Here is a 17,105-nt window from a genome sequence, read left to right as displayed (position 1 = left end):
AAGGCTTTAGACACACAATGTGGGAACACACCCTTGATTGCAAGGCTTTAGACACATAATGTGGAAACACGCCCCCTCACATGTGGCATAATCTTGAGCCTAACACATGAACAATTTTTTAAACGGGTGACGTAAAGTAACATGTGCCATTTGGGCTAGAGAAATAACCCGCTCCCATACCATATTGAAGATGAGCATCAAACTTAAAACAATTTGGTGACACTAGTTTTCAAACCCGTCCTACAAACGGGTGCCATTATATTAAATTATCCTAAAAAATATTTGAGCTATGCATATCTATTTATGAGATATGAATATTATATTGGTCACTCATCTAAATTTCTTGCAACATGAAAACCACACTCCAGAAAAAATAAATAAATAAAAATAATAACACACTTTTATAAAACCCTTCGACTTTTTGTTATTGTTTAATAATAGAAGTTTGATAAAAGTTTTGTGAGAATGTCCAATGAGGCGAAATTCATATTGAATATACTTGAATAACAAGTCATTCCCAAACATATATTTGTCGAGACATTCCCACTACACATATTTGAGGTTAGTTCAATGCATTAGCATTTAATTTATGATTTTCCGTTAAATATTTTTTGAGATTGGTTCATTGCATTTGTATCCAATTTTCGATTTCCTGTTAATTAATCTTTGAGGTTAGTTCAATGCAGTTACATCCAGTTTCTGATTTCCCGTTTTCCAATTTCCATTAATTATTTTTGAGGTTAGTTCCATGGATTTGCATCTAGTTTTGGATTGCCCGTTAATAACTTTATGAGATTAGATCAATGCGTTTGCATCCACTTTTCCAATTTCCCATTAATTATTTTTTTGGTTAGTTCAATGCGTTTGCATCTAGTTTTCGATTTCCAGTTAATTATTCTTTGACGTTAGTTTGACGCATTCGCATCCAGTTTTTGATTACACCTTAATGATTCTTTGAGATTAGTTTCATGCATTGGCATATTGTTTTCGATTTGCTATTAATTATTCCTTGAGGTTAGTTCTATTCATTTGCATCAAGTTTCTGATTTCTTGTTAATTATTCTTTAAAGTTAGTTCCTTGCAGTTGCATCCAATTTCCGATTTATCGTTAATTATTATTTAAGGTTAGTTCAATGCAGTGTTGCATCCAATTTTCAATATCCCGTTAATTATTATTTAAGGTTAGTTTGATGCAGTTGCATCCACTTTCTGATTTTATGTTAATTTTTCCTTGGGGTTAGCTTGATGCAATTTGATGTTGTTTCCAATTACCCGTTAATTATTCTTTGAGGCTATTTGATGTATTTGTAACCAGTTTCCGAGTTCCGGTTAAATATTCTTTGAGGTTTGTTGAATGCATTTTCATCCAGTTTTCGATTGTCTGTCAATTATTATTTGAGGTTAGTTTAATGCACTTGTATCTAGTTCCTGGTTTCCCATTAATTATTCTTTGAGATTAGTTCATTGCAGTGTTACATCCAGTTTTCGATTTCCCATTAATTATTTTATGAGGTTAGTTCATTGCAGTGTTGCATCCAGTTTCGATTTACTGTTAATTAATCTTTGAGGTTAGTTCGTTACATTTGCATCCAATTTTCAATTTTCGTTCCACTAATTATTTTTTAATGTTTGTTCAATGCATTTGCATCAAGTTTCTAATTTTCGGTTAATTATTCTTTGATGTTAGTTGATACATTTGCATCCGGTTTTCAATTTCCCATTAATTATTCTTTGAGGTTAGTTAGTTAGATTTGCATCCAGTTTCCGATGTCATGATTTATTCTTTGGTTCAGTGCAGTTGCATCCAATTTCTAATTTCCTGTTAATTATTCTTTGAGGTTAGTTAAATTCATTTGGATCCAATTTCCAATTTCACGTCAATTATTCTTTGAGGATAGTTCGATGCATTTGCATCCAGTTTTTTTTATTTCCAGTTAATTATTTATTTGAAGTTAGTTTATGCAGTTGCATCTAGTTTTCGATTTTCCGTTAATTATTTTTTGAAGTTAGTTCAATGCATTTTTATTTAGTTTTTGATTTCTCGTTAACTTTTCTTTGACGTTAGTTTAATGCAGTTGCATCCAGTTTCCGATTTTCCACTAATTATTCTTTGAGGTTAGCTCGATGCATTTCCATCAAGTTTTCGATTTACAGTTAATTATTCTTTTAGGTTAGTTTAATGCAATGTTGTATCCAATTTCCGATTTTCCGTTAACTATTATTTATGGTTTGTTCAATAATTAATATTCCGATTTCCCATTAATATTCTTTGACGTTGGTTCAATACATTTGCATCCGGTTTTCCAATTTTGCATGTTGCATCTAGTCTCCGATTTACCATTAATTATATTTTTAGGTTAGTTCGATGCACTCAGAAAGAAGACTTGTAGAAAGAAAACTTTTGAAATCAACACAATACTTGTAAATTGAAGAACTCGAGTGGATAATCAACATCAGAAGTTCAAGAAAGAAGCTATAAGGAGATGAGCAATAATTAACCGGAAAATCTCTTATTATTATTTGTTTCGAAGTGTATAGATTAGGAAACATGAAACATAATTAATTGGGACTCTTAGTTCGGTAGTGACTTCACATTACAACCTAAAGAGCCTTGTAAGAGTTGCGTAAGTTTGTTGTTTATGTAGGGAATGTGAGAGTTCTTCTGAGCCAGTGCTGTGATCACATCTCCCAAACATGAGAGCGATTTATTTATATGTTGTGCTTCCTTATGCCTGTCTCTTGTAACTTTAGACTTATCCACCCTCTCACTCCCAGCAAGGTCCACCAGATGTAGGCAGCTCCTTAGTATGCTTCCAAAACTATCTTTACCATTCCCGTGCACAGTCAACATACTGCAGGTACGAATGGATAGTCCATCATTATCATCTTCAAAAATAATCTATCAAGAATCTAAGCAAACAACCAAAGGTACATACCTGTGGGATCTACTGCTTTGTATGTTCATTATAGTTGAGCTCACAAAGCGGTTCAGTTCACCTAGCTTCATTAAACTTAGAACATCTGTCGAGAATTTTACAACGTGCATCTTAGCGTCAGGAAGGCTCAAACCACCATTGCTTGTGCAGCTCCGTATCTCTAACTTGTCGATCATTAAGGACTCCAATAAACATAGTAGGGCTGAACTATCATAATTTGTATTGTGAAGAGAATGAAGAGTAAAACAAAAAAGAAAGGATATTTTGTTGTCGATGCTTCTTCTGTTAAAAGGTCTCGTACTTGCTCATTATAAATTCAACCATCTGAACTTGAATATCATAGTCGACAATATCCTTCCTGGTACACGATAACTGGAAGAGGTCATTCAAAGCTAGATGATTAACCGAATGTGTAGCTGTTAGATTAGGAAATCGTTAGCTACAAACCATTTTTGCTATTTGTTTTATAAAGGTGGTGATTGTTTTGTTAAAGCATTGGAGGTCAAAAGAGTATTTGGAGTGCTTAGGTTTAGCTAAAACATTTTCTTTTGCTTGGGATAAATATAAGTGCACCATTGCTATGATAAATGACATGTTTTCTACATCTATTTTGATTGAGCTTTCCGTGTTAAAATATTAGATTAAATTGTCAATTTGACATTATAAGCTTTATTGATTGATTTATCTGTATCATTAGGGTTTATTAGATAAGAAAGGATGTTCAACATGCTAATTGGTATATCCAGTAGCCTGTGTGAGTTTTTTCAACCACCCATGAATTAAGACACCGGTCTACTAGTTTCTCTCAACACACTTGATCTCAAATTTAGACACAAACCATGATTCTTAGTGAGCATCAGAATCTGCCAATAGGACTCTCTTTTGGCCATTGAACTACTTATGAGCTTTTCCATGACATCGAGTTGGTTAACTGCTCTTGAATTTATGAAATTATTTAGTCCGTTATGCCCTTTCCAAATGCAAAGATGCAAATATGGTGCATGACTTGCCTTTTAAGAATTTTGTTTATCAATGTATTTTTTGTTTGTTTTGGTAAAAAATAATTTTACGCGTTTTGATGCTAGCACTTTTTTCCCTATTGAAACAACAATACAAAGTTAGTTCATGGGCAAGGATGCAGGATCAAATTCACGACTACAAGGATCCTTTTATTTGTTTATTTTGTTCAGTACCATCTATCTGCAATTTCTTTTTTCTTGCTTTAGGGTCTAAAGTCGATTGGTTTGATTTGTTGTTACTGACTGCTTTTACAATGGTCCATGTTTGGTGTAGGATAGGAAGATAGCTATATGATAGCCAAGATATAGTGTTTTGTATTCCATTATTTGTAGCACATTAGATTGTGTGACTCACCTAATTCCAGTCCACGTTTGGTATAACTTAAATTATTACTTCATTTTGTTTCAATTATGTAGCCTTAGGAGCATGTTAGCCTTTTATTTGTTGAGAACAACCCATTGTTTTATATGTGGAGAACACACCCCGTGTACTCAATTGGTGTCATAGACAATGAGGTAGACTGATTGATGAATCCAATTATATATATTGCGAAGTTGTGATTAATATGAAATAAAAGGCACTACCCCTATTAGTTTTTAAACATTGTAGATGTTGGTTATTTTGGGACTATGACCTGATGATTTGTTGGATTGGAAATGGCTGCACTCTTCTTGAGATAAGAGTTGCCTACGTATCAAGTTTCTCGGGGTAAACTTGAATAAAGCCTTACGTAGTTCATCTCTCTCTATTTATAGATATGTGCTTGAACCGTTATGGATTGCAGATCCACCTTGTGTGCTATATTGGTGATTCGCCATTAATGTGCTGTTACAAAATTAATGTTTCCTTGATTGTGGCGTTGATTGAGCTCCAAGATTGTGCTAATTGATATCTTTCCATGAATGGCTGTAACTGCTGCTGGTGACGACCTGGGTGCTGGGTCGTTGGTACGATCTGATGTTGTTGGACGAGTTAAAGTAAGACGTCTTGCCATGTGGACACGTGCTCTGTAGTGTAGAATGGAGGGTACTTACAAACATTATGAGTCTCCCTTATATAATTTATTAAAGGGCTAGATTGTCAGATCATGTCAAAGGTTCCAGTTGTTATGCTGCTCAATGATTTCAAAAGTATTTCTTACAGGTAGAACTGCTTAAATCATAGAAGGGGTGATGAGGATTTGTCTTAGCAATTAGCAGTCCCCTTTCGAGCTCTCTCAGGGTGTTCACGTCAGTTTTTTACTCACGACAATTTAGGATATATATATATAACGAGAAAAGCTAAACCCCGAGTCTCCAATAAAAACCTACAGTTAAAAAAAGATGTTCCTTCTGCTTTCTCTAAACCCACAACAAAAAAAACCAAGGCTGAAAAACTGAATAATTTATTTCTATCTCTCACTAATACTATACGCAACTAGCACATCTTTTGCTATTGTCTTCCTCGATCTCCAACATGAGTTTGGCAATCAAAACAAGTTTTTCTCTCATCGTCAATCTTTTTAAAGATTTTTTGGCTAAATCATATTTCAATATTAAATTGCTAGGTTTTGTTGCGATAAACTTGAGACATATCATACCAGTTTGATTAATCTCCATATATTCCTTGCTTTGATGGTTTTTTTGTGCATCTAGGTGAGTTGCCACTACTCTTTAGTGCTTAAAACTTTGAGTTAAGACTACTCTGAAGAAGAACAACATGTTTGTTGTTTTTTGAGTTTTGTAAGCGTTGCATTTGCAAGACATGCTATATTTTCTCATATAGTTAGTAGTATTTCTCCTGCTAACTTTAATCCGCCTCCATTATTCTTAGGATTTATACTTCCGTATTTAGGTGAACTGTGAACCCCGCCAACTTCCACCACAATTACTCTCTGGAATAAGAATATACTCTCTTGAGTTATCTCATGAATCTTATGTTTATTGTTCTGATTAATTCCGTATTGCTTTGATTTTTGTTCTTTCTCATTTTTTCGGCTTTTCGGCTAGATTGCAAGTTCATAAACCATTTAATCAACTCTGGGTTCCTGGCATGAAAATTCTTTTTCTTAAGCAATCAAAACCAGTTGGGAATACCACTGTAAATCTTATATTTTTACAATATTGTAGGTGCAAGTTTTCTTTCCATTGGTGTTGTTTTTAGGGTTGTTGATGTTGCTTTCTCTGTGCTACAGGGGTTTAAACAAGAGTCTTAGCGATGATGGTGGATTTGGAGGAGGGTGTAGCAACTAGCGACTGATGCAATAGAAAAACTATGGAGTGGTTAGATATAAATTACTTACATATTTCATATTTGTTTAATCAAGCACAAAGTTAATTTTCTTAGTTTTTGTTGGGGAGACAAGGAATGAAATCTCTGATTGTTTTTTCTTATATTATGGTTTTAGTATTGGTTTGCTTGGTTTCATTTTTTGTACTGCCACCACCAAACTTAAGTTGCCCAAGGAAGACCCATCAATTAATGCTGAGTTTCACATGCCTGACGCGACAACTATAAAACATGATGGCCTTCTTATTGCTTGCTCAATCAGAGCATGTTATAGCCAATTGCAGGTACAATTTTCTTTCCATGGGTTGCTCATTTTTTATGGGGTACACAACTGAGCAAACTTGCACCCGCGATTAGTGTTTGAAGAAAGAACAATGTAGAAACAAATAGCATTTCAGTGAGGTACCTGTTTTATTAGTCGAGTTTGATCTTCTATTTTTTTTTATAGATTTAAATGGTACACTATTCTTATCAGTTCACTTTTTTCAAAAGACATTTTTATTTTGTCAGTTTTTAAGTTTTAGTGACACTGCATTTTGCAATAGCATTCCAATTACACTTATAACAACTTTTATTCTCTATCATTTTTACTATTTTAAGCCGAGGTTGGTATAGACTACCTTTCTTGGAAATAATTAGCAAAGTAATTTCACTGACACTGGGTTTCGACTCAACCGTCACTTATACGATATTTTACAATTAAGAGCTAAAGGATGTGTTGCACACGGCGGTAATTTGTCGTAAGTGTGAGCGTGTGATGCCAAATAATATTTTAATTTATGCAAGAATAAATTGGTTAATTAATGTTTTATCTTATTCACCTTAGTTATAATATTACAAAAAAGGGAAAAAGAAAAATGTAGCAAATACACACTTGCTCTTATGCAGTCTAAGATTTGTCAACTTGAATTCTCTTAATCAGTGTATGTTCTAATCCAAGTATTTTGGAAGGTTACGTAAAGTTATGAGATTAAAGGCAAATTTGTGGAGTCTTGACTCCTTTTAATATGTTTTTTCGTTGGATTTACTTTATTATTATATTTATCTTGCTTAGTTGCTCTTTTACATGCTATTTTTAAGTTTTCTTTATTCATATGACTATCAAAGTCGGTAAAACCTTTGGGTGATGATACCAGAGGTCTAGGGCTCGAACCCCGCCAGCATCAAAGAGTTACTGATCTCATTTAAAATAGGCTTACCAATAAAAAAAAAAAAATGTAAAAAAAAACAACTATATGGATTTCACCACTTAATATCTATAGTTTTATTTTGTTAGTGATTAGAAGTTTTTTTTTTTGTTTATGTGATGGTTTTAGTGGATCAGATCAGACTATTGAAATGACTCATCACATGTCATTTCAAGGTATTTTTATAAGTTTTCGATGATCCCAAATAGTTAAAATCATATATAACTACAATATTATCATTTGATAACTAATAGAAGCATTTGTAAATTTAATTTTTATTGCTATTTTTTGCAAAGACACTGCGGGAGGATCTACGTACACAGTTGGCTATTATAGAACACCTTGATTAATCAACGAGAAATTAGGAGCTTGATTAATCAACGTGAAATCAGAAGCTTGATGTTAAAGAATTAAATCAATATCAAAACACCCACAAGACGGGAAATCAGAAGTTTGATGAAAAAGAATTGGATCAATTTCAAAGAACCACGAGACGGGAAATTAGAAGCTTTTTGCAAAACACTCACAAGACGGAAAAATTGGATCAATCCCAAAGCACCCACGAGACACGAAAACATAAGCTTGATGCAAAATAATTGAATCAATCTCAAAACACCCACCAAACGGGAAATCAGAAGCTTGAATAATACTTACAATGTCTAAGGTTCGAGCTTATTCTATCCAACCAACCAAGAAAGCCCAATGCAACAAAATATCAAGTCTTTTTCGTACACATTGTTCGTATGAAGTTTTGGAGTAAACTAAACCACTAATTCATTTGTTTTCTCATGATTTTACCATGTTTCTTGAAGAACATTATTGTTTGAATTGTACACCCATGAGGTGCTAATTATAGCTAGCACAAATTCCAATTGTATCATGACTTTCTTCTAATGGCAGATCTCTCTAAAAAAATATAAAGATGGAATTTCAAATGGGATTCATTGCCAAAAGTCCGACATAGATAGTCTTACTTACTAAAGAGAACAAATAATCCAAACTCACACACTCTCCTCTCTCTTTAAAAAGTCTGAAAGTACTAATAGATAGACGATTATGACAATAAGCAGGATTAATGGGCCATAAGTATGCAAAAACTGTAAATGCGCGCTGTCGTGTGTAGCAGTTCAACTTAATCTTGAAGGATGAAAGACTTCTAATTTATATTTTAAAATAATATTATTAAATGGGTTTGTGAAGATAATGAAGATATTACTGTTGAATCAATCTTGAATCAGTAGGTGTAGCAATTACTGTTGAATCTCAAAAAAATGTATGAAAATATAATGATTCAACAGTAATTGCTAGTGGATGCCAAAATGAATAGTAAGAGAAACTTACTACGACGATGCCGAGCATCACGCGCTTTAAGGTACGTTTGCTCCATTGTAATAGATTCCAATGTCTCTCAGAGCTCACCAATCTTCACATCTATAGGGTTCAAATGTTCTGTAACATAAACCATACAAAAAGGTAAACAGAGGTTAATTATTTAACAAAAAGAAAAAGAAAAAGAAAAAGTGATTGAGGCTAACATTGGGTAGTAGGAGGTCCTTCGATTGAAGAGGCTCCAAGTGATATATCCAGAAGCAATTCCTTTTAAGGGCATATAATGACTCCATAACCGTTTGGGGTTTTGGTTAACCCTTTTGCTACTTCTTTATAATTTTGATTGGATAGGTTTTTAAAACCCCAAACAATCTATGAAAGTATGAAGATGGTTTTTTTGAAAAACTTGCTTACTTGATTGAATTGTTTAGAACGGCCTTTGGTGCCTTCTTCTTCGTTGTGATTGGGGGTTTCCTTTTTCTTTTCAGAAGAAGAAGAAAAGTTATGTTCTTTATAGTTTTGATTTGAATAGATTTCAAAACCCCACAAAAATAAAAAATCAAGAAAATACACTAAAACATGTGCTAAAACAAAAATACTAAAAGAAACTTACGAATCAATGGATTGCAAAATGTGTAAATAAAGTTCGTTGATGAGATTGCTTCCTTCTTCGTGTCAATGAGAAGTTAGAACTCGTGGGGGGCTTTGGGTGTTTTATTTTTTTGGTTAATAGTAGTGGAAGGTTTTTTGGGATTTTAGTATTCCTAGTTAAAGTTGGGGTTTTTTTTTTTAAGAATCAAATTTTGTGTTTGTATTAATGATCAGGAGGATGTTTTTTGTTTTGTGAACAAAACATCAAAAATGCAAAACTAAAACGACTTTTTCTCATAGAGTTATGGTTCATTTCCTTAGTCTTAATAGCCCAACCATTAATAGCAAGCTAGGTTAACAACAGCAAAAAATCATAATAAGAAAAACTTGTAACCAAAGAAAGTAGAAAATTTTCTTATGCACACCTTTGAGCTAATACACCATTGTCAGTGTATATGATCCTTATATAATTAAAATTGATAACAGTCGTCAATCTACAATACACACACTTTAAGATACCCGGCCATTTCAATTTATTAAGTAAAATAATAATGAAATTTACGACAAATGAACCTATATATTATACAAAAAAAAAAGTAAATTATGTGATATCCAATCGAAAATAATTGAAATAATATTATCTTACTCAATTGAAAACAGTAGCAGGCGAAATAACTAACTATATGAGAAAAGATAGTATGTCTTGCAAATGCAACACTTACAAAACTCAAAAAAGCACTAAAGAGTAGTGGTAACTCACCTGGATGCGAAAAACAACAACCAAGCAAACAATATATGTAGATCAATCAAACTCACCTTAGATTTCCTAGAATTTATGATTCCAATTGGATATTGAGGAAGAGGAGAGTAGAAAAAGATGTGTTGCACATAGTGTTAGCGAGAGTCTGAGAGATAGAAATCACTCCTAGGTAAGAGTTTCGATCAACATTCTAAAGAAGAGTTCAAATTTGAGATGTGGGAATGATTGATTTTTCAATTTTAGCTGTGGGTTTTTTGTTAGAGGTTTAGAGAAAGTAGAAATAACTTTTTCATTTTTTTTTAGCCTTTCTTTCATACCCCAAAAATAGTCTAACAAACATTCTGTAGACATGCCAATCTACGTTTCTGATGTAACCATTGTCAGGATTGTCACACATATTATCAACCAATCAAATATTTCAGAAAGGAAATCCATGTACCGGGGCAAGTGAAAAATCTATACGAAGTGATAGAAAGGAAACTGAACATTAAAAGAGAACCAAACCTGCTATAAACTGGATGAACAACCAACTGTGGAGAGTTCAACAATGTGATATTAGAAATATGTATCTGTTTAGAGTACAAAATTTCAATCAATGTCGGGCGGGTGTATTTCAACTTTTCTTGGTGGTATTTGTCCCACCATGTTTGTACCTTGGCCATCTATTGTTCCATTAGCACCTGAGAAACAGTGGCAGTCTCATTAGTTTTGTTGCATTTTGAAGCTAAGTATTTTCTCATAGGAGTTATAGGCAAGTATTACCTAGGTTCATAACCTATGGTGTATTTTGAAATGGTACCTGCTAGTATAACATCAGTGAGATTGTTCCCATGGATGAAGCTACTGTATCTTAAACTGTCACCAGGAGCATCTCTTCCTCTCCCATAAGAAGGCAAAACCGGTATTAGAGGGAAATCGTTTTCATCCTGCAGTATAAACAAATTTAATATATGTTAATATGGAGGGTTGTTGTTAGATAAGATGCATATATGTTCTTCTTTTTCTTTCTCATTTTAACTAAAGTCCTACCAAAATAACATAGGTATTATCTATACATACATGAATTACCATATAACATTTAAATTAACATTGCAAATTGTAAAAATGAATCACACCTGAGACGCAAGAATAACAACATCCTTTTGGAGATAAAGTGTGAAATGGCTGGTGAGATTGAAGCTTCCAGTAAGCCATTTTCTTGGAGGAACAATCAGTTGAGCCCCACCATCTGAACTAAACTTGCTGAGATCAGCTATTGCTTTTTTAAAGCCTCTGTATTTGAGGTCTTTCCATCCCCAACTCCTCCATATTCAGTCAATAGTGCTTTTGACAACTCATTGCTGGGTACTCACCTGAGTTTATATTAATGGTTGCACGACATTCTGCTCTACCTACACTTAGTAATCCAAATAATGGAATAACGAAAACCATCTCCATTGCCTGTGTAATGCAACAACAAAGAAGTGAGGAAAATGATTAATGCATATAGGATGAAACCTAAAATACTCATGATTTTTTTCATGCATGTTGTGTTACAAAAACAATCAATGAACTTGGAAAAGAAAAGTCATACCTTAAGACTGAAGTAGAAGAAAATTGGGGATTTGCTAGAGCATAAGAACTGTTACAGTCAGAGTGGGGAATCAATTCGCAAAGGTCTTTTGAGTTTGATGTTTTTTTTTTTCTTTTTTGAGTTTGAGAGAGAGTTTGGGGTTTTTCTTTTCTCGTAATATTTCTTTCTTTTTTTTTTGTCAAAATAGGCAGCTTTTTATCCGGATTCTGCTTGAGTAAAAAAATACACTCGTCCTGATTTCGTGTGAGTAAAGTGTGTACTTAAAATTTGCTGATGTGACAAATGGGAGTGCTATTATATATATATATATATATAGCAGTCTCTTTTCCAACACTCCGAGGCTATCCATGTCACTAGGGGGATTACGAAAAAAGATGAGAGAATTTCGTCACTTAAAAAAGCTTCTATCTAATTCTCTCTCTCTCTCTCTCTCTCTCTCTCTCTCTCTCTCTCTCTCTCTCTCTCACCCACCCTTTCTCTTCGCCATATCTCTCGAGATCGCTCTTTCTCAAGCTTCTTAAGCGTTTCTGACACCATTTAATATCTTCAACATTAAAACCCACGTCCAGTAACCATTCAATAAGTTGTTGGATGCTCAAAATTTACAATGAAGAAAAAAACAACAAAAAATATGAAAGAAACCCATTACAAAAATGAAGTGGGGTTTATAAGAGGATTTCATTAATAGAGAATCCTGATGTTGGGTCTTCTTTTGTTTTGGATCAAGTTGATAAAAAGGGGAAGAGTCTTTCAAGGTGGGAGCTTTGTCGTGATGTTAAAGAGTTAAAGAATTTTCGAAGATTCAAGCTTGCTCTTGAGGTAAATATTGTTTATTTTTGGTTTATTTAGAATGGGGTTTTGAGTTTTGTTGTTTTCATTGTGGAAATGTTTGAAATTATCTCTGTGTAGCTCAGTTCAATTTGCTACTTCAAATTTGCAAATTTCTATGCTGTCACATCCATATATATTTTTTTTCAGGCCCAAAACCAGGTTCTTCAATCATGTTAGGTGCATTCTCCACTGCCTCGGCTGTCATCTCTTCTTTTGAATTCATCAATGTCAATGTGGGTAGACTTTCTTTCTTTGCCTTGGTTTCAGAAAGTGACTCAGTAGAACTTTAACTTTAACTTGACATTCAGCTTCATTTACCCGTTCCATGTGTTCGATCTGGTGGTGTGCATCCATTATTGAGTTTAGTTTCACAAAAAACTACCTACTTCTCATCTAGGTTTATAGCTTTAGGCTTCTCTGCCGCTTCCAAGTTTTGGCAGTTCAATGAATCGAGTTTCTCCTACAGAGAAGCAAGCTCCTTTGCAACTGATTTCTTGAGGTCTCTAACACTTGGATGCAAGCCTTGCAAAAAGGAACATCAAACAATATATCATAATTTATAATAAAATATATTTTTGATTGATAGTTGCGTCTTTATTCTTATGCGTGTTTATTAATTCAATTGAATTGTTCGTGGTTAAATAGAATTTGAATTATATTCTTAAAAGATTGTTAAGTGTTAAATGTTAAATTGTTATGTTTATGTACTTTTGATTAATTTCAATTTGTTTATCTAGGTTTATTCAATCAACTAAACAAGTGCTTAGATCAATATTCCTACTCTCAAATAATAATGAAGTAATAATAAAGAGTACGGATTCGTTCACTCCTAAACTACCAAGACATAAAAGAAATTCAACTAATCTAAATCACAAAGAAACAATGGTGAGAGTAATATTATATTGAGAGATTTTTATTTTACGATTATACTACGGATTCAAATAAATCTAAATTAACTAAACTAATAAAAATAAGGTTTTGATGGAAGAGAAAGTTATGGAGAAGAGTAATCAATCCACATAATGATTAGTTTCAAACAATAATAGAATTATTCATTAAAAAGAGATCATCTTTATGTTTTCACACAATGATCCAACTTAAAGGCTCAAACTTTATCATCCCTAGCAACAACCTACATCTCTATAGTCATTATTATTAGCATGTAGGATTATTACAACCAAATCTCTCGACTTAATTATAACAATCCCTAGTTTAATTTACTATATGCTTATTTTGGAAGTCATACAATAAACTAAACTTATTAAAATACATATACAATTAAATAATTCTACTAAGCAATCTATTCCTCATTAGGCTTCATAATCACTCCCTCTAATGGGGGTGGGGGATTAGCCTAATATCACTGGATTAATTAAACTAAAATAATGAAAGGAAGATATAATATAAAGAAGAAGTAATTGAATTGAATAAACTAAAGATTTTATTAAAATGTTCTAATGGAGCCTACAAACTAAACTAATTAACTAAACCTAAACTAAGAGAGAGAGAGAGAGAGAGAGAGAGAGAGAGAGAGAGAGAGAGAGAGAGAGAGAGAGAGAGAGAGAGAGAGAGAGAGAGAGAGAGAGAGAGAGAGAGAGAGAGAGAGAGAGCTAAATTATTCTAACTAATGGGAGGGAGAGAGTTTAGGGTTTTTATTCTTTTATATAATGATACAAAATTGTGCATGAGTTTTTAGGCTAGGTTATGGACCCATAAATCAAGTCCATAACCCAATTGGTTGAATCCAATACTTCTAATTTTGGTTGTGTTACTATAGCACGAGTTTTCACTAACTTATACTACTCTTATCGAGTCAAGACTTGCACCATTGAAAATAGCTTTCTGAGCCGGTCATTTTGATATAAAATGGGCTCAAATCCAAGGCCTGAGTCCAAAGATATAGCATTTTGAAATTCTGTTGACTTTTCTTCAACTCTCTAATCCGGTTTGACTTTCACATAACAGTTTTGACTTGGGCTTTTTAAAAGCTTTTTCTCTATTAAACTTGGGCTTTCTTCATGAAACTTCTCTAGCAATCACTTTAGCTCCTTTTAGCTCCTAATTAGTAACGAATTGATATTTATTCAACTCCAAAGCCTGAAATACTCAAAGACACGTAATTAGTGATAAACCTATATTATTAATAACATAATTGGCTAAATAGAAATACTATTAAAAAGTTTAAACTACAATTTTGGGCTTTTATCAAACAACCCCCAAACAACATTTTGTTTGTCCTCTAGCAAATATATGAAATTAAAATAAGTGGCAAAAAATGTATTTTTAACTAGTTTCGTTTCGCTAAGTGCAATTGCATTGACCATATGCAATAAGGCCTTAAACCACTAAGAATTTCCTAGTAGATGAGTTATAGCCTCGTGAGAATTTTCTAAAGAAGGTACTTATAAACTTCATTTATACTATAACGACTAAGAAATAAAAGTAATTGTTCCCTAGTTTTATCTCGAAATCTATACATCTCACTAGTATTTAAACAAGAATGATCATTCTAAAACTTAAACTAATACATACATAATCATCAAATCATCAAAACAACTATACAATAAACTATGATATGAAATGCAGTGGCAGGTCTTTTTCTGAAACTTTTGGGTAGCGTGCCTAAGTAGGTTATCACAAGGAATGTGTAAAGACACATAATACTCTGATTTTTCCACTTAAGTTTGTTAACTCCAGTGTGCAGTAGGCACACGTTTTCTCACAATCTCAATGACAATCCAAGGAAGCTGAGGTTGATCAAACACATTTACCACTTACTATCACACCAACCTATTCCTAATTGAGTTAGAGGTCTTTATTAGGTGATACGGGACGTAGGTATTGGTTAAAAAAATGAAGGAAATGGATATTCAAAAAGACATATTTGAGAAAATAGGGTCTTCATATTATGTAACTAGAGAAAACCTCGTTCTTATTTTGCTTATACACTTTGTTTCCATCTTTAGCCTTTTTATTTTGGCTTTTTGACTCATTTTATTCTATTTTTGGAGTTTTTATTTTATTTTATTTTTCTTTTATTTTCTTTGGATGGAAACTTTCTTTTGCTTTTTCTTTTCTGAAGCAACTAACCAATTTTTGGTTTTCCACAAGTCTTTCTATTTATTTTTCTTACTCATCCTATTTCTCAGACTTATCCAGATAGGTAGGTTGATTTTATTATTATTATTATTTTTGTTTTATTGGGTAAAGGATTTGTGGTTTTTGAAAAGGCTAATAAAAGACTCAGTGGGCGACTAGTGGATAATAAATTTATATAGGTGAGAGTTTATGGCTATATCGATCCAAAGAGGGCCTAAATTCTCGCTTAGGATATGGTATGGTGATCAAGCAAGTGGATGTGCGATTTTTCTACTCGGATTTGACTTCTCCCTTGTGTCATCACTCAGATATTTCACTAGCTTATGAGACTTTTAGGCTAGATGCTCATAAGATATGTATTAAGTACTCTAACCTAGGTCTCAGAAAAATACTGCCAAGTACAATCAGAGATGCTCATGCAAGATGTTCGTGAAAAGATGCAATGACTATTACCTACGTATTAATCTAAGTTTCAAAAATTAAATCCTAATTCAAGTACTACGTGAGATTTCTAGACTAATATCATCATGGAGAAGGGAACAATACCATTATCACTAAGTGCCTAGTATAAACAATATTTATGATTTTAATATTTTATAAAGAAAAGTGCGTAATTTACATCCTAAAAGTGCCTAATTTTTGCAAATATTTCTATCCCACTCTCAAACAATTGAACGCTTTGTCCTCAAAGTGTAAAGAGATAAGGAAAGAATTTACCATAGAAACGTGGTAAAAATTGGCAGTACCTGTAACAAAAATATTATAAAGATAATATGATAACATGGAACACAATTAAACAGTTACGTACTAACGAACACAAATTCTACTGGAGTAAACATTACAGGCAAAGGGTGGCAAAAAGATTTGAAATGAAATACCAAAATATGCCACCCCCAAACAAAATTTGAAAACTCTTTTTAAGTTTGAAAATTTTTGTGGCCTATACTCCAGAAAGGTGGTATGTTACAAAAATAATTATATGGGTATTTTAAAGTTAGATTCCCTAGACTTAATGTGATATATATATATATATATATATATATATATATATATATATATATATATATATATATATATATATATATATATATATATATATATTAACATGCAGTTTACCATATATCAATAATCAAAATAATTGTGGATCTTTCCATAAATAGTTCACACGGAATACACCATCAAACAGAATTAAGCACCAAAATTTCCTATGATGTGGCTTAGTGGAATGGGAGTGAATTCTGATGGATCTAGAACCTAATCGAGCATACAGTTTCTTCTTTTTCCTCCTACGAAAGGGATGCCAAGCGTGAGAAAATGGATGGTTTTGTAAAATACGTGGGATGTGGATAAGGTTTAGAAGGAAAGAATGGAAAAAATGAAAAAGTGTCAGGTGGTTTGTCCTTGGGTATTACTTATTTACCAGATGAGTTTAGAAAGTCATGAAGCACAAGAGAAACAAGAAGGTTTAGAGCAAACTCAAGGTTCCTTTGAAAAGGTGGAAGGTGGGGAAT

At 33.0% G+C, this 17,105-nt stretch overlaps 1 protein-coding gene across 1 annotated transcript; it reads right to left on the bottom strand.

Annotated features, from left to right (window-relative positions):
* Window positions 1-8,819: 8,819 nt before the first annotated feature.
* On the bottom strand, window positions 8,820-12,201 carry LOC147486932 (putative polygalacturonase). The gene is made up of 5 exons (XM_086573890.1): window positions 12,136-12,201; window positions 11,444-11,531; window positions 11,207-11,343; window positions 10,891-11,017; window positions 8,820-8,860 (listed from the first exon to the last, which is right to left on the bottom strand). The coding sequence occupies exons 1-5, from the start codon at window positions 12,199-12,201 to the stop codon at window positions 8,820-8,822; spliced, it is 459 nt and encodes a 152-aa protein (XP_086430016.1).
* Window positions 12,202-17,105: the final 4,904 nt, after the last annotated feature.

The sequence above is a fragment of the Coptis chinensis genome, chromosome 7, assembly GCF_015680905.1.
Source record: "Coptis chinensis isolate HL-2020 chromosome 7, ASM1568090v1, whole genome shotgun sequence".
In the NCBI taxonomy this organism is placed as follows: Eukaryota; Viridiplantae; Streptophyta; class Magnoliopsida; order Ranunculales; family Ranunculaceae; genus Coptis; species Coptis chinensis.
The sequence above is the reverse complement of the archived record's forward strand: the minus strand, read 5'-3'. Positions and strand labels throughout refer to the sequence as shown.